The sequence below is a fragment of the Populus euphratica genome, unplaced genomic scaffold (genome assembly GCF_000495115.2).
Source record: "Populus euphratica unplaced genomic scaffold, PopEup_1.0 scaffold347.1, whole genome shotgun sequence".
NCBI classification, from domain to species: Eukaryota; Viridiplantae; Streptophyta; class Magnoliopsida; order Malpighiales; family Salicaceae; genus Populus; species Populus euphratica.
Genome location: NW_011500236.1, coordinates 126325 through 145393, shown reverse-complemented (window position 1 = coordinate 145393; position 19069 = coordinate 126325). Strand labels below are relative to the sequence as shown.

Below are 19069 nucleotides of genomic sequence, written 5' to 3'. Positions count from 1 at the left end.
ATATAAGTTTGTTTTTGTTATTATTTAATTTCTAGTTGAGAAAGAAAATAGAAAAACAGATCATCGAATTTTAATAATGAAGATAGAAACTTATTGCTAACACCAATTGAGAACATTAAAATTGAAGATTTTTGTATCAGAATATTTCTTTCAACTAGAAAAGTTCATATTAAATTTTTTTGTACCTTAAAAATTTATTAAAAATATATATGAGTTCAGGTTAATTTTTCAAAAGATTTTTTAAGATCATTAATAGATTTGTTATAGTTTCTAAAATGTTTTATAAATATTTTATATCAAAAATAATTTTTTTATCAAAAAAATATTAACCCTAATTTTTTATATAAAAAAGGGTAAACAATATACCCCAAACACAAATTACAAAAAAAAAAAATACTAATTCACGCTGGTCTATCTTGATGGTCCGCATGTTGGTCCTTGTTAAATGGATTAGATACGTTAGCTTATCTTCCTAAATCTAGCAATGTCTTACTTTTTTTTTCTCATATTTTTATTTATCTCAATTCACATTTTTTTTAAAAAAAGAACAAAAATTAATTATATTTATATTAATACATCTTCTATCTTTTGTTTTATTTAGAGATCTTTTCTGAATAATATTAATTTTTAGGCCATGCATTTAATTTTATCAAAGGTTTTTCTTGATTCATTTATTGTTTTGTTTTTATCTTTTTGTATAGATAAGTTATGTTTTTGAAAATAGCAAATAATTATTTTTAAATGATATTTTCAATATGTGTAGCTTTTCATGTTATTCATTTTTTTTAGTCAATTAATTTAATATGTTTATCTATTTCTATTATTATTTGATTAATTAATAAATATGACTAGGTAAATGTCATATTTTTCAAAATTAAATATCTTATTTTATATTTATCTATTGGTTTTTCAAGTTTTGTTTTTAGGTATCATTATTTATTTATATTATTAGTTCATGTAATTATTAGTTTATTTAATTGCAAGAATACATAAACTTTTTAATTTGTTAAATTTTTTAATTACAAAATTACATTGAAAAAATTTGTATATATATTTTTTCATGAAAAATAATAATATTTAACCCAGAGTATAATAATACAGGTCACTTAGCTAGCTAGTATTATAAGATTATGATAACGATGTCCTAATATTTCAATTTTATTTATTCTTTATTGTATATATCATGGTGATTTGCTGCTGGATCGATATGGTGACTTACTATTAGATTATTTTTCCACCAAATACACTAGTATTAGATCTTTAATGGGTGTTTTTTAATATATTATAACATTTTTTTAGATAACTTTTTTAAGGTCTGTTACATGAAATATTTTACAAATAAAAATAAATTTATTACACATACACATGTTATCATCAAATTATCTCAATTAATTCATTGTATACAATATCTATTTATTTAAATTACTTTTTTATATAAAAATCTTTTTATTCAACCTTTTTATTTCAAATATTAATTAATTTAACTTTTTTATCCAAGTATTTTATGATGATATTTTATTTTGATTAACAAATTTTGGTTTGATGAAAAGGTGTCACTTGATAAATCATAACAAATTAGCTCAAATTTTTTTTTTAAGAGATGGCAAAACAATCTTATATGTTAACAAACTTTACAATACGTTATTGATATTCTATTCATTATCCTTTTGCGCTAGAATTGGCAACGACCCTCCTTTGCCACCGTGGTACGATCTTGGCCATTGGAAGCCAGGGGGGGGGGGGTTTCAACGTTTTAAAAATATTTATTTATTTTTTTAAATTAATATTTTTTTTAATATTTTCAAATTATTTTCATATACTAATATGAAAAATTATTTTAAAAAATTAAAAAATTATTTTAATATATTAAAAAAACACTTTAAAAAACATTTACTTCCCTTCCTATTTTGTATTTTCATCCTTACCTCGAACCAAGCAGCGTGTCTCTTTAATATTTATGAATACATTTAGAAATGTAATTTTTTTTATTATTTTTTTAGATATTTTTATATTAGTATGCTATCTCAAAATTAATTTTTTTAAAATAAAAAATATTTTAATATATTAAAAAAATATTTTAAATCACAACTACTGTCATAATCCCAGAAATCCCTTCACCAATCAAACACAACCTTAGAAATATTCCTATTTATAATCTGTAGCACGAATCTAGATACATTTTCCATGAGCGTAGACTTACGTTAGCTCTGAACTCGATTGGAACATATACTGAAGCAAGGACAGCCCATGAGAAACCAGCCTCCATTTATCCATTGTTCTTTCTTATTTATGACCGGAGAAGATAATGTAATTTAGTCATGAATCCTAATTTTTATGGAGGCCTTCCATTTCTTCTCTTCGATGGATTCTAATTTCCTTCATTTCATCAGCAATCTATGACTAAAGCTTCGTTTGGCCCCTTGAGCTGACAAGTTAAGCGTTTTTGTCCAACTTTTTGAGACACAAGTGTTCTGTAAGGACCTTACAGTTGGAGAAAAGCAGATGCTCTATCACAGAAAAAGGGGTGAAAACGATTGTAAGAGAAGCACATCTTTTCCTGCTACTCTTATAATTAGCTAAAAAGGATGCTTGATTTATAGGCACATCAGGGCCAAACAGACTCTAAAGTATGTACATCTCACCAAATTACTCTAAACTAAGAGAATACAGAACATTACATCCTTGAAAACAAAAGGAACAGCAAATGCATGTAACAATACTCTCGATTTTATAGAGGCCCAGTACAGCAAAAATACCTAGTAGCAACATACCTAGGACGGTCCTGCCATTTTATTGAAGGTGTATCTGTACCAGCTGAAGCAAAGCATTTTCTTTGGCTTTTGATAGATTACAAACCCTTTCGCCTAGGGGCATTAGCTGGAAACATCTTCAATTCTTTTTTGATGATTTTATCAAACCAGCTCCTTTGTATTCCCAAAGAATCAGAAGATGCCCCTGGAAACATCTTCAATTCTTTTTTGATGATTTTATCAAACCAGCTCCTTTGTATTCCCAAAGAATCAGAAGATGCCCCTGGAAACATCTTCAATTCTTTTTTGATGATTTTATCAAACCAGCTCCTTTGTATTCCCAAAGAATCAGAAGATGCCCCTGGAAACATCTTCAATTCTTTTTTGATGATTTTATCAAACCAGCTCCTTTGTATTCCCAAAGAATCAGAAGCAACGAGACCGTGTGAAGTACAATAACTTAATTGTGTTCCTTATGATGGTTGTGTTCCTTCTGATGGTATTGCTTCAATTCCAGCAAGTGAAAAGATCATGTATCCTGTTCTCCTCAGCCATTTCCTCCAAAGTTCTCCAAGATAGTTAGAATGGGAATCGAATCAATCAAAGAGGGAAAAGTGCCCAGTCCAAGTTCTTTGTCTAACAGTTTCCTATGAAGAGAAAGAGGTAGAAATCAATATAATGTAAAAATCAACAGTGGGACAACATGTTAGACAAAATTCAAGATAACAGAGCATACATTGGAGTATACAAAGAAACTCATGAAAAATAAACTTAAAATAAAATAAAAATACAGCGGGTCTAGAACTCAACAACATTTGACCTGTCAAGAATACACGTAAACCCATAAACTTACAGAATCTACCTAAAAGCATTAATATGCAAGACTCCTTAAGGAGATCTAACTTTGCTGACAGCTGATGTTTCTGGACCAAGCCAAGTTCCTAAATAACGAGCCTTTATTTGATACCTTAGACGCACATTTTTTTATGCAAATCCATGAATAGCAACATCACTAAGGAGGGGGACAAAGATGGAATACTGGGTTCCACCAATATGCTCTAGCTAGCGAAAATGCCGCCTTCTAAACAAAAGTACCTCTATCCAAGCATTAACAACAGAGAGCATAGCATGACTGATATGGAAGGAATCAGGAACTAATGCAAAGGAGTTTTTTAAGTTGGTATTCTATCAGACTGATTGATAAAATCAGAATAGAAAGCACTTAGGCATTTAGTTAATCCAACATCATGACTTCATGCATTTTTAGATGTAAATTCAACCCATGACTTCATGCCTCCTCACAACAAAAAGGGTCATAGGGCAACATTTATCAAAACACACGTCCACAAAGTCATAAGACTATGATGCAAGGTTGACATCTGAATATGCAAAAACGTCTGGCAAGTTGGTGACATGATGACAAGGGAGCCATTGATTTTAGATGATAAGCTCATACCATGTCCCATTCCTATTTTCGGTGGAAAAAATACACTAATTCTTTGATTTTTGTGAGTAAGAGGGATCTTGAACTAAAGAAAGTGATTCTATAAACTAGAAGAAAGGTACATTGAGCTTCAACTCATTGATAGTTTTGGTATATTTGATGCTATTGCACATACAATCATACTTAATTTGATGGAATTTTTTAACTTAAAGGGACCTTGAGATGATCATATCAAGACCAATGTGAATGAATCAAATTAGGTGTTCCATTTCTTAATCTTAATAAATAGAAACATGGTTCTAAATAGATCGTATTCCTCACCAATCTAGGTTCTGCAAACGATAGCAATACATACTATTAAAGATATCTATGATACAGCCACATGCATGAGCACAATTGGAGGGGATACAAATGAGTTTTCCATAAGAATGGGATTACAATGATGGTTTACTTTGAGATGTTACTTGTTCACCTAAGTTATGAATGAGCAAACTTGCCAAATACAAGATCACATAACTTGATTCATACTATTTGTTGATGATATTCTGTTAGTTGATGAAACAAGTGGCTGGAGTTTTGGAAGAGTAATCCTACGAATAAGGATTTTAAACTAAGTAAGGCATAGTATATCCACCACGAATTTACCTCTCACAAAGAGAATCTAGGAGAGGTACATGGATAGGAGTGTGGTGTCAAAATACAACCAAATTAGGTATGTGGGCTCTATCCTTCAAAAGAAATTAGAAATCAGTAATGATGAAATTCTTACAATCAAAGCAAGGTGGCTAAAGTGGAGAAGTACCATAAAGCATGTTATGCAACCATAAAATCCATGATAAAGTGAAAGTAACTTCTTATAAGTCAAAAGACCATGTTTGTTGAATTGGATTGACTAGCTACCTTAAAGCCAAGCTTTAAGTCATTCTAGAAAGAAAGTGGTGATAGGGCAAACCATGTTCGATGGGAGTGAATGCTGGCAATTAAATCACTACCAAAACCATAAAATAGATGTTGTAGAGATGTGTAAGGTAATGGATGTGCGGTAACATAAGAATGGATAAGATTAGAAGTAAATTGTGATCATATCACAAGGGTTTATGATGGATAAGATCATATTTATACTGTGATCCTCCATATCACAATACGGTGGGATTATGAGGAGTTTTTAAAAAAATATAAGGAATGGCTTGGTGACCTATGTGGGATAATGAACCTTTTAGACAATGAAGATAAGAAGCTCAACTCAATGTTGCAGTTGTAGGCAACTAATCCCCCAAGCCTAGGGTGTGATACAATGGTATCTAAGCCAATCCCAGCAAAGCGTGGAAACTAAATGCTATGTGGGCAAAATGCTACATCCTTAGAGAGGGTGAGGACCATCTCTAGAATCCCCCACTCTTGTTGGTTGATCCTAAATTTGAGACCTAAATATTCCACATGGGTGGATTATAAAGAAATTGAATAAGATATAAAAATGACTCAAGGACCTATGTGTTATAAGGAGTTGCTTTTAGACACTGTGGACAACAAATCCAAATCAGTGTTGTGCTTTTTGTGCAACTCTTCAGGTCTCACAACAAACCCTACCCTTAGACTTAGGGCATGGCATAAACATATCTGCCAAAAGGTGGTTTGACCATGCCCGACAAAGGACATTAAAGGCCTTGGCATCCAAGAAGTTGCTAGTAGAATGATATAGGCGACAGAAAAAGGAAGACCAGAGATAACGTTGAAGGAAGTGGCATTGAAAAATCTGAAGTCTCTTGATATTGTGATGGATTTGATTTAGGATTAAACTAAATGCCGCATAAGGATCCATATAGTTGACCCAGCTAGTTCGAATTAACGTTGAAGGAAGTGATATTGAAAAATCTGAAGTCTCTTGATATTGTGATGGATTTGATTTAGGATTAAACTAAATGTCGCATAAGGATCCATATAGTTGACCCAGCTAGTTCGAATTAAGGCTTCATTGTTATTCTTGTGCATGTACTTTAATTGCAAGATCGAGAGGTGTTCCCATCATTTAAGATACTAGAGAACATATCAATTGTTCACGTATAGGCAGCTTGTGTTTAAAGTTAAAAAAATCTATAGCCAGCAGAAACAACCATGGTGATAACAATGGATTGTTAGGCAACTTCAATGCTTTAATAAAGTGTTGTCATCAAATATTATGAACACTAATTAACTCCTTTTTTTTATTTGATGGTGATGATTACTTGTCACATTAAAACAGAAAAAAATTAATCTGGTCCCATCCATGTATAGTCAGAACCAAGTGTTCAATCTAAAAGATATTCATGAAGTAAGAACAGTTCTAAACAAAAATTGGAGAGACAAATAAAATCCAATGGGTTAAACTACTAGAAAAGGATAAACTCCAAAAGTTGTATTACCTTCATCTCCTTTAGCTCTAGACTAGCCATTTGTCATCCAATGAGATTTCAAGGCTTTTGACCTCATGTGCTTCTTGGACAAGATCTCAGCAATGAGTTGCTGACCAAATAAGTGTCCATTCTTAAGGATCAGGTTCCTTGTTGATGAATCAACAACGTAACCTTGGCCTCGCATCCATAGTAGCAATTGTAGAAGCAAGTCCTTCTTTTCAGGTTGAGCAATGTAACGTGACACAGCCATCTGAAATAGTCGCTGGGAAACAGAAGACAACTGATTATGCTGAAAAGTGACTTGTATCATAGGATAAGGGATGGAAAAGGAGCAAGGGAATTTGGATTCTGAATTGGCATGCACGTATCAACTACTCTAGTTGTATTCCTGAATAATTAATGCAATTGCTGACTTTGGGAAATTGCAAAAACTAATGTGTGCATGCCCAACTTTTGTAGTGATTCATTCTTTTACAAGTCCTTTTCTTGTAATAAGTGGGATACTTAGGATATTATTGTTGTTTATTAGGATATATTTCCTATTTAGAAAATTTGTACATTCTATTAGGAAGGCAGTTTTAGGCTTTGATGGTCACTTTGTGAGGACCTCATCATGTTTTTCTTCATTTTTTTCTGTGGATCTTAGAAACTTGTTTCTTGTGGATTCATAAAACACCCACTTGAGGAATTAAGCGTTTCCTAATGCATTGAAAACCTCATTGAATTCTCTCCATCTTGTTCTACAGCACTTGGTATAGGAGCCTTTAATTTCATTGCTATAAAACTTGAGAAAACCCAATTTCTTAGCTGTTTTCAGAAAGCCTTCTTTACCACTTTCTACATCATCTAGTGGAATTGATAAAAGTTCTGACCTACTCAATTACCCAAATTAATGCCTGCCTTTTGCTTACAGAACTACTTGGACTGTATTTGAAGCATGCATGGATTTACATATTTATTCATGGCATGGATTTTGTTACACACATGATTGGACTTTTGTGTGCGAGTTGTTCAAAAAAACAATCTGGTTATCCTAGACATATTATGTTCCGTTGGAAAAATAAAATTCAGGGAGGGAAGGGAAAAACAGATGAATTGGAATTTTGATCATGTTGAAAAGCCAACTAGCATTTACAATTCCCAAGATGCATTCATCTGTATCATAGATTCCCCACAGCCTAACATGCATCATGAGTTCAACATAGTAATATGAATTAGAAGTAAGGAACAAAACTGCAAGCTTCACCTCAAACAAAAACAAACAAAATATTTACTGATATAATTTCGTACAAGTCCATCATAGTTACCTGATCTATCTTGTATCCAGAACCATGAATAACCTTCAGAACATCATTTATCAAATTGATGTTACCGAGCTTCACAAATGATTTTGCAAACTTCTTAATTGCAGCTGAAGAGATAAATTTTGCATTATCCTGAGAAGAAGGTTTTAAGAAAACAATCAACACAAGGACAGATGATGCATGTATCCAATTTATTTCCAAGACAGTATAGCATACCTTAACTACTACATAAGCGTCTTTGAGAAGCTTTCCAGCAATAAGAATGTGTAAAATTTTCTCATGAAAGGCTTTACACATTGTTCTTTTGCTATACTTCAACATACTATAAACTGAAAAGGCTTCTGAATGGGCTTTAATCTTGCCAAGATGGAAAAGCAACGAAGAACAAAGCTCCTGGAAATGAATAGATGTTAAAACTTAAAAGTTTCCGAGTCGCAATCCTTCACTTAAATTTATTGATTCTAAATTACAATTTGCAGCCCATTTCTGGAGGTCACTAGGAAGTATGGAATCAATTTCAAGCTCATTATAGCAATCTCTTATGTATATGTATGTATGTATGAATATGAAAGAAGAATAAGTATAAGAAGATACATATACATTAAGTTCAGATCAATTAAGATTGGAATGGCTGTATCATATGAAAAGAAAAACTCACCTCTCTGTAAACTCAAGGCGTGCTTAATTGTTGTTTGGTCAAGGAACATGTCTTGGATGGTTTGGTAAGCATGGGCAGGACAGTAATTTCTGGCATGCTGCTGCAAACAGCAGTATTTTGGAAATTTTATGGTTTTGTAGAAGGCCAAGGTTTTATTTGGAAATTCACTTCTTAGTCATCAATGCATTATTATTCCCATTTAACTGTTTTTCTGATCAAGGAAATGTACCACATTCCTCTTCAGAAGTCCTAGAGTTACATTCTCTATAAATAGAAATGCAATGTCTTATTTTTCATTATTCATAAAATAAAATTGAGTTTTTATAGTTAAGGCTTAATGATGCAGATGAAAAAAAGATGCTGAATTTGTGTTTTCTATTGTGATTTCCATAAACAAGGGTGTTTCTATTATTTCTAGATTTTCTGGAAAATCCGGAAAGTTCTCTAGTTCTAGCTTCTATTTTCTATATAGTATTTTATTAGTGCTGAAGCAATTCACTTTATCAAGTTTAATAGATGATTAGTATTTTCTTATATAGGAATAAGAATCCTTGTTGGACTTGAGCTATTAGTAACTTTATATTAAGGTTATGCAATGTCAACAGAGAATCGATATATGAGTAAATTCCAACAATTTGTTGAGATTGTGTGACTCATAAGAACTCTAGGTGTGAAGCTTAGGTTTTCCACCCTCTAGGTGTGACTTCTAGAAAGACTTCTAGTGTGGCTCTATTAGTTTATACAATTTTCAGAAAACAAAGTAAAAAACCCCATCAATCTAACCTTAAAACACCCATCAATATTAGTCCTAACCAACCTCTGAAAGTTTGATCTAGAACAGCCCCCAAAAGCTGTCTTGTATCACTTAGTGCCCAGAGTTTTTCTTCCTCCTCTTATTATCTAATTAGGAGTTAAATAGAGATGCAATGTCCTGCTTTTCATATCGATGAGTTACGGAATAAAATTGAGATTTTAAAGATATTTTGAAGGCTCAATGCCTAGAGTTGTTCTTCATCGCTCACTCTTCTATTTTACTCTTCTTCCTTCTTGCTTAAAAATCACCAGATACAATACCCCTAGTTAACATGATAACAGCCTTATTCCAAACCAATTTCTTCCAAAACAAGTCATATTCGACCCTAATTCCACATATAACAAACCCCAACTCACCATGAATCTTTTGTGGGACCCAATGCCAAAGCTATCCTACATCAAATACGTAAGAACTAAAGCAACCCCTTCCCTCCCCACCCCACTCATGTAATTTTCTTTCTAGCATGCACTATTTTTCCAAGTTATCATCATGGTTCCCAATGCTTAGATTTTCTCAAAATTTAAGAAATTTCAAAAAAAAATAAAATGGAATCCTAAAAGCAAGGTTGCATCACTGGAATAAAAGATGGATGGGATAAAAACAAAATTGGCAATGACAGATAATACAAAAACATTGGATAATCTATCTGGTCCAATTTTTGGTAAAAGAAACCTGTGGAAACTGACTCTGTTCAACAGCTAGTTCTCCCTCACATATGCAAATAACATTGTTTTACCTCATCCACAGCAGCTGCAGATTGATTTTCATATTGCTGTCCCAAGAGATAACTTTCAGCCTTATAATTCTTTGCAACAACAATGTTTTAATCGAGAGAATGGAAGCATGATCACTGATTCAATAGTCAATAATATCAAAGACTTTTTTCAGTGCTGCATCTTTATCATTTCTATCTTGCAAGACAGGAAAGGGTAATTAATGAACTACACTTATGCTTTTGCATGATTATGTTTAATTCGATATCACTAACATTAAAGCCTTCCATTGTATTAGAAAGAGAACAAATAGATAAATAGATGAAAGTTGGTTAAAAATAAAAAACAAACATACCTCTGCAGGTTGATGGCCTTTCCTATACATGTCTTCCATGGTCTGGTAAGCAAGCATATATAACTTCTCCTTACAGAAATATTTGATCAGAATATGAAAAGTATTATAGTCAGGACTGATTGCCAATTCATCCATTTTCCTCATTGTTCGCATCACGCTCTCCATTTCACCTGCTCTACAGTAGGCACATAGAATTGCATTTGATATAGCTACATCATATTTATCATACTTGGCTTCAAACTCCTCTGCCAACTCCTTTGCCTCTTCAAAAAGCCCACCCCGGCAAAATGATGAAATCATTATACTGTAGGAATAGCCACCTGAAGGTAGGGAAAAGGATTAATGTTCACAAAGTGTAATAAAACAGCAGAATGTATAGCTTGTAGAAGCATGCACAAAATGTTCTAGCAATCTTAGAATGTAACAAAATGTAGTCATGAACAAACACAGTTCAGACAGCTTATAAAACAAACCAAATGGTCAAACAAAGTCACACTTGAACAGTGGTGCAGGTTAATATAAACCATGCACCAAGCATCATATTGTAGTGAACTGCTTGTAGTAACCTTAGCTACAAATCTCTGAACAGCTCAGAACTTTAGACGCTAGGGTAAAACATAAAATCAAATCCTAAAAGAATAAACCAAAAAAAAGAAGAAGTAAAGTCTTTCCTGAATCCATTGCCAAATAATCTCAATGCCAACATGATGAAACAGAATTAACCAGGATTGTCAAGATGAAAACAACACACTCAACAAAGACCATATATATTAAGCTAAATATGCTACCACTTAGTTTAAGCCAAAACACTTACAGATTAACCCTATGGGTAAATAAATGACATTTAAGCTTTTTATTCAAACTAACATAACCAGCATACCGAATTCATAATCAAAGATGTTTTGGGTAAGTAACTGATAAGAATTGTAAAATGCCCAACAATATCACATAGATTATATACCAGGTTTAACACATTTTTCCTTCATTTCATTGAAAACTGATCTTGCTTCATCTATACACCCAGTCTTGGCAAGGCCATCCATCAATAAACAGTAGGGCATCTGCAAATATATTTTCATGTATTGAGATAAAGAAGCATGGTAAAAAGAAATATAAAAAAAGGATGGCTGTAGCTAAAGAAGCATATTTTACAGCAGCTTGTAATTGAGGCAATTTTAACAAGTATAGAGCATATAAAAATCATCCGGAACAAATTTCTGATAGTAAATCTTGAATTCAATATCCTCTTAAGAACATTAAATAGTAGCACCAGCGACGAGCATTCTTTGAAATGCAACATGTGTATCTTTCTCCTGGAAATAAACCTAAAGAAAAACTTTCCCCATAGATAATTAATGATTTCAGTGATGAATGCTTGGGATTTAAAATGAAAAAAATATTAACAATTTCATCAAGCAAAAATTTAAAAATTACATAAGAGATGTGCAGAAGAAAAAACTAATCAAAAGCATAGAATCTGGAAATTATTGAACCTGAACACAACTTGTTGATACAATTTCTTCACTCTAAATTTCCATCTAAAAAAGAAGAGAGAAAATACAGCTTTGATGAGACATGAACATGTCAGGTTGAGCTTTATTTACCTCATCTTTCGCAAAGCCCAAAGTGTCCAGTTCTACCAGAAGGTCTCTAGATTTTTCAAACAAGCGTCCTCTTACATATACCTTTAGCTGAGTTGTCAACATTACCTGCAAGCATTTTCAGAATGAAATTAAGAAACATGGATGCCAAAAGTTTAGTGAGTAATTTATTTTTTGAAAAAAAAGAAAACTATATAAGAAAAATAGTCCAAGGAAAAAAAGGGCAGAAAACAAGATCAAGATAAGGTTCTTGATGTTCATCTTTTATTTGAAAAATAAAGAAAATATATCAAATCAAAAGTTATAAGCAACACAATATACCAAATAAATATTAAAAAAAAAAATTGAATCTGCAACAAGAAGAAAATGAAAGAAGCTATGAAGTATTGTTCAACGACAAGAATACCATTGACCTTAGTTAGATATTTTATGGTCAAATTTCCTCTTAATTACAACAAAGGCATCATGATAAGGAAAAAAGTGTTTGTCCATTACTACTTCCACAAGTCTAACCATTGAAATCTAGCATTAGAATTAAATATAGAAAATGGTGTTTGATAAATGTAATTTTTTTTTATGATCTATTTAGGAAAGGCTATATATGATTTTTTTTTTCTATAATTATTGTTATTATTTGAAACAACATCATTTCAGAACAACTGGAACCAATGAGTATATGATTCTATTATATTTATTGCAATGGAAACAAGCACGGATATGCCACCACTACAAACTCATGGCAAGAAAAAAATGAAACAAACCTTATTTGGTACTAACCCTGAAGATTTCATGTCCTGCACCAACTCCTCAGCCTTCTTGTAGTTTCCACCAGAAGCGTAAGCATTGAGTAACGAGCTATAATGATATATATTAGGTGAATGACCCTCATCCTTCATCTGGTTAAAATAGCTTTGTGCTTCTTCACACCGATTATTTGAAGCACAAACCGCCAAAAGTGTCCCATACATTACGCTGTCCATCTGCAGTCCATTGTAATTCAGTTCCTGAACCAGCTCCAATGCTTTAGAATACCCATCCTTGACTTTCATGCCCCCTGCTAGCAGCTAAGATACAAAAAAAAAAAAAAAAAAGTGGTGGTGGTGAAAGAAAGATATCAGAAAAATTAGAATGCAAGAAAATCTTAAATTGCCCAATAGATTAAAAGCTGCCATCTAGCTGAGCCTATATAGAGTAAATATTTAACCATATCAATTATCAGTCAGCACGTTATCTCTTTCTGCAGTGGGATTGGGTCATGGCTCAACCAACTTAAAAAAAATGAAAACGAAATTTTGACAGATGCAGTTTTAGTCTAAATCATACATCCGCACATGCATATATAAAGTTGCATATCACTGATCACATTCCCATGAAAACATACAGGCACATTATTATGCATGGATTTGTTATGTGGTACCAGATAAACCATTAAATAATGTTTTTCTTAAAGATATGAAGATTATGTGTCTAACTCTAGCTCTAAATCAGGAGCAATGTTTTGCTACCCATACTTGTATAATTAGAGTGATAGTGTCCACCATAACAAGGAATTCTATCTTCATTTATTTGGCTGTAGTTGCAAACTTAAATGACAAATGGTGTTTTTAAATTGTACATACCGTACTATATGTAATAGCATCTGGTATTAGACCATTGTGCTTCATCTTTCGAAACAATTTCATACTGCTATCAAACTTGCCATTCCTGACCAGGCATCTAAGAACTGAATTACATATGAAGACATTATTTTTTGTCAATTCATCAGGAATGCTGTTGTATATTTCTAATGCCTTTGCAGGGTTTAGACTTGTCCCTGTGAACTTTATATAACTGCTATAAGATGAAGCACTGATTTTGCTGTGCTGTTGCATCCAATCAAAGAGCTGCAATTGTCACAAAAGTAGAACAAAACAAGAATAATTTCAACTAGAGGGAGAGAGAAATGACTGAAGTTATTGATTATATTAAAAAACAATATAAAAACTCAATTTGGGAAACACGTGCACGTACATAGAGAGAGAGAGAGAGAGAGTTACAGTAACAAACGAGTCCTTTAGGCAAATGAAATAAATTCTCAGCACAAAATTAGTAGAAATTAGATTGAAGAGCTGTAAAAACAATCAACCAATAATTCTAGCTAAAATCCTTTTGTGGTGAAGACAAAAATGACTGATCAATTTTTTTTATTTTTTTTTGGGGGTGGGGGTGGCATGTTTCTAATGATGGTTAAAGTACGATGCTATTTGTGAATACTGGTATCATGACATAGAAGAAAAACGGTTTGACACCTGAGAACTAAAGCATTCTGCTGCATTCAAATGCAAGAGGGACCCATTAATTATATGATTCCATGCATTCTTAATAGATAACTTTAGCTTATTTTATACAAAACCATAAAATTGGTTGATGTAGTTACATGAACTTATTAATGATTTACTCTTACCAAGTACCTAAGCATGTCTCTTCTTGGGTTACTGATTCAACCCACACCCAAAAGTATAAATAAATAAATAAATAAATAAAAATAGGTAGAATCAATAGTGCAAAATTTTGAATCGTTTACAACTGGATTGACTGGATCCCTTTCTCAGTTTCAACAAATTGGAGATGTGCACCTATTAGTTACTGTGTTTTTACCTTCAATTGTTTCTTTTGGACATTTACCTTTAAGTATTCAATTAAATTATATGCAATTGAAAGATATAAAGTTGGATACACTATAATTCCCCACTATGGCGCAACTCATCTCATTTCCACTTTCTTAAAGTTATTTTTAATTGGCAGACCTTTAGAAAGTTTGAGCACTGGTGGCGGTCATCCTCCTATACCAACTGGCTATGATTCAAAATAATGGGAAACTGCAATAAAAACTTTGAGCAAATTGAGTTGTTGATGATTATTATGCCCTGAATAGTCTGATTCCATGTAAGCCTTAACTCTGCCCTTACATGCAGCTCTCAACGCAACATGTTGAATGAAAATTACCCATTTATTTTTAAAAAAAGAAGGTAAAACAGGAAGTGAAATGATAAAGATTATGCATGGTGTCAATTATTGTTCTTGTTATTGGACACCATAATTTCATCACTTTTTCTGTGTTTCTAGAATATTTAACAAGTCTATAATAGGTGCTGATACCATTGGAGGGGGGAAAATGTACCCAAAGAGTTCTGGGGTTAGGACAATAAATCTACATAAAATTTTCTTCTAATCCAGGACTGGTAGTCCAAGGGGACTCAACTTATTATTGAAATCACATCATGGAAGAATCAAATATAAGAATATAACAAAAACGATAAAATATGTATTTCACCTTGAGAGGAGCTGCACCAGTGAAAAGTTATGATTTAAGAAAAGACTAAACCAAGAAACAAATAGATGACATGTTAATCATTGAAACATGAGAAAGATCCTGTTGAAATATGAGAATCAGAATAATTGAAACAGAAGAAATTTCGAAGTATAAACCAATGCAGAGCAGCAATAGTTAGCATACTAAAACCAAGTGTTGCAGTGTTCAGGTAGCATTACCTGAGAAAGATCCTGCCATCTTCTTTGCTGCCCAAAATTCCTCAAAATGACATTCAAGTCTTGCACCTTCAACACCCCTCCTAATCTGTACAATGAGTAATATACAGACTGTTTCATTTACATCAAACAACTCTAGTAACAACTCAAAGAAATACAAGGAATAATTTAAGATGGAGCTAATCAGAAATAAATTCAAGTGAAAAACAACCAGATTTCTTTGGGTCCTCATTTTGATGTTTTGGCAGCTCAAATCCCCCACTAATGTAATGGAGGCCCTTCTTCCACGGGCCCCCCCCTCCCAACTCAAGCAAAAAAAGAGAGATCAGTTTATCAATAACAACGAGATTAGTGTCCCCTATGTGAACCATGGTATATTATGGAAGTACAAGCTCACTGACTGTGACTAGCGTGGATAAAGGGTCTTTTAATGTTACAAGGGTGAGGTAGTGTTGTGGTATAGTTATGCAGTAATGGAGAATAGAAGTCGTAGAGAGTAAAAGATGGAATTAGAGAGAAAACTTCTCGGGTGAATCTGCCAAATGAGGAAATCGATATGGTATTTATAGATATTCATTGGAACTTTAGCAATGCAAGGGACGAGATGAATTCTGATCATCATAAGGATGGGTAAACAAGCCGAACAGTGATGATTTTTTTGTGCATTACAAGATCCATCATACAATAGGAGGGAATGTTGATGAAGAAGATAGTACTCATAGAATCAGTGAAATATAGTTATAATAAAGAAGAGTAACGGGATTGTTATGCTAACCCCAAATGAGATGCAGATGCTGAGATGAATTTGTGGTGACACAACAAAAGAGTGGATAAGAAATGACTGCAGCTACAGAATGATGAAAGATGCACAATTTGAGGGTCATTCAGGGGCGGAATATTTCATCCATATCCAATGGGATATTGGAGAGGAAGAGGGAGCATGTTGAAGTACCGATTGTGAGACGAGTATATGAAGAAGGGTGGAAACAGAACACGTTGAGGAGGGCTGTCCACAATAGTTTTAAGTTAAAATAAGGACTGTCTAAGATAGTTTGATCATGTCCAGTGAATGCATTAGGAGAGCAATAATGAGCATATTGAAGAGATGAGTGAAAAAAAGGGGAAAGCAGACCAAAACTAATGTGTGTTGAAGTGATAAGGAATGATTTACCATCACAGCAGGTTGCAAGAAGTTTAGCTGAAAACAGAAATGAATGAGGGAAATGGATTCATATTAGAAGCTTAATTTAGTTACATTGATTTTATGATCCATGTATCACCAATATAACAGATGCATAACACCAATTCACAGAAGTTTCCTTTTGTAATTAGAATCATTTAAAATTATGATTTCACGGGAAATTAAGAAACAATTCCCATTATCATAGTTTCATCAAAATCTGTCTGCACCGAGACAGCCTCCAGCACATACCTTCTCTAAGAATCTTTGCTAAGTTTCAAATAATTGGACGAAAAACTGTTCATATTCATAAGTTCTAGCTCTCAATCTTGATCTCCACGGGAAATATCACCCCAAGCCCAATACCTACCACTAAAAAAGAAACTGTTCAACCCTTGCCTAATTTAACCTTACGGAACAATTCCCACAAAAGGGTTAATTTCTTAGAATTATAAGTTCCATGTATCATTCAGAGAATCCTTTTTTATGTAATATCAAACAAGTAAAAAGAAAGAAAGAAAAGGCATCACAGCAAAATTCCAGAACCCACAAAACCTGGCAAGTAGAAAAAAAATTGCATTCAAAAGTTACATTGGAAGGGTAAAAAACGATTAAAACCTAGTTCACATTTTCACTGAAAAGTAAAATCTTGGCACTCGCACTGCATTTTTACAGCATATTATCATTCAAGACTAAAAAACAAAGGAAGGACCTTTGGAGGGCAGAATCCAAATGGGGTGATTGTTGAACTTGAAGAATGGCATTTTTTCTAGCCAAGTATGCCTTTGAGTGACGCCTTTGAGCGTCAACTGCACAGCCGTTTTGTGGGTCATTACAAGAGATATCCACAAGTGTTGGTGTTGCTGCTGCTGCAGAACTGCGTCGGCTGCCTCTGCCTCTGCTGCTGCTGGTGGTGGATATACGAGGAGTTAGTGGGAAAGATAAGGGTGTTGCGCGGGGGTGGATATGGTGAAACCCTGTGCAAGTGCTTATAGGTGATACCTCCATTCTTCTGGGCTGGCACCAGCGAAGGAAGATTTTTTGTTTTTATTTCTTCTGTGAAGGTAATTATAAAATATTCGTCCTTTAAAGAAGGGAAAATTGCAACTTTGGCAGACTTCCACCTTTTCAGTTGCGCCGAGAACTTCATTTTCATTTTTTTCTTTGGCTATTTTTTCCTACTAGCACGGTATTTTCAAAAAATTAATAAAATAAAATAATTTTAAAAAATCAGTGAAATAATATAGTTTATACACGATGGATAAGGCAATATTTAACTTTATTGATATTTAAAATCATGGTACTTTGAATAAATTATAATGAAAAGAGATGATATAAAAAAATAAAAATTTCATATGCATATTGAAATTTCAATTTCAACTTTACTAATACAACCATAAATATATTAATAATATAAATTTAAAAATATCAAAAAAATTAAAAAAAATTATTAATTATAATGAGAGTAAACCCGCATTTATCATTAAACAAAAATAAACTCTTATAAGATATAATACATTTAAATTATCATTAATAATTTATTTTAATATTATTAAATTTATCTTATTAAATACTATCTAATTATATTAATAATATCGTAATCAAAACCTCAATATTCATCTAGAACTTCTTTTTTTTTTTAATCTCATTCACCTTTTTCTTATCATGATTTGTGTGGTTGATTTTACAATTCCTTGGAAATGTTCCGTTTCTAATAACGACAAGATTACATGTTGTATATGTTCATGATAACATGTACAAATTATACTGTTTTGATAGCTTGAAAAAGAAGTGCCTAATAATCTCCTTCTAATTGTATTTGTTTATATGGTAAATCATATAAACAGATAAATATACAAAATTTTAATTGTTTATAAAGCTTTTAATTACTTTTTAATCTTGAAATTTCAACTTTTTACCAAACATTTTTAAATTCTAGAACATAAATCCTACAATGTTTGGTTTCTAATTTGTTATCGAGAAATCATTAGCCATTAAACTTTTTATTTGGTGTTTTTTCCATCCTTAAGTGATGATTGGAAAATGAATATTTTTTTCTTTTTCTTTGATTATTATTTGTGTTTAAATTTCTTATTATATTCTCTTTCTATTTTTTTTTTAATTTAATAGATGTTAGTTTTCACACATGAGGATTGTTATTTAACTTTATTGGTATTTAAAATCATCGTACTTAGAATAAATTACAATGAAAAGAAATAAAAATAAAAATAAAAATTTCATATGCATATTGAAATTTCAATTATGACTTTATTAATACAATCATAAACATATTAATAGTATAAATTTTAAAATATTAAAAAATATTAATTAT

The 19069-nt window shown here is 32.3% G+C and overlaps 1 protein-coding gene across 2 annotated transcripts; it reads right to left on the bottom strand.

Annotated features, from left to right (window-relative positions):
• Positions 1-3094: 3094 nt before the first annotated feature.
• LOC105112513 (pentatricopeptide repeat-containing protein At1g10910, chloroplastic-like) lies at positions 3095-17820 on the bottom strand. Of its 2 annotated transcripts, XM_011008236.1 has the most exons (11): positions 17450-17820; positions 15561-15645; positions 13649-13912; positions 12791-13093; positions 12033-12137; positions 11390-11489; positions 10429-10748; positions 8105-8281; positions 7892-8020; positions 6594-6846; positions 3095-3397 (listed from the first exon to the last, which is right to left on the bottom strand). In XM_011008236.1, the coding sequence occupies exons 1-10, from the start codon at positions 17743-17745 to the stop codon at positions 6616-6618; spliced, it is 2010 nt and encodes a 669-aa protein (XP_011006538.1). In that variant the 5' UTR covers positions 17746-17820; the 3' UTR covers positions 3095-3397; positions 6594-6615. The 2 variants fall into 2 exon arrangements, with proteins under 2 accessions (XP_011006538.1, XP_011006539.1); XM_011008237.1 differs by lacking the exon at positions 13649-13912.
• Between the last annotated feature and the right edge of the window lie 1249 nt (positions 17821-19069).

Bases quoted from the DNA above. Each gene is read 5' to 3' on its own strand.
- LOC105112513 (XM_011008236.1), bottom strand. From the start codon at position 17,745: ATGGAGGTATCACCTATAAGCACTTGCACAGGGTTTCACCATATCCAC. The intron at 13,094-13,648 runs GTATGTACAATT...TTTGTATCTTAG, and splicing joins ATGCTATTACATATAGTACG to CTGCTAGCAGGGGGCATGAA. The intron at 11,490-12,032 runs GTAAATAAAGCT...ATATATTTGCAG, and splicing joins TGGGCTTTGCGAAAGATGAG to ATGCCCTACTGTTTATTGAT.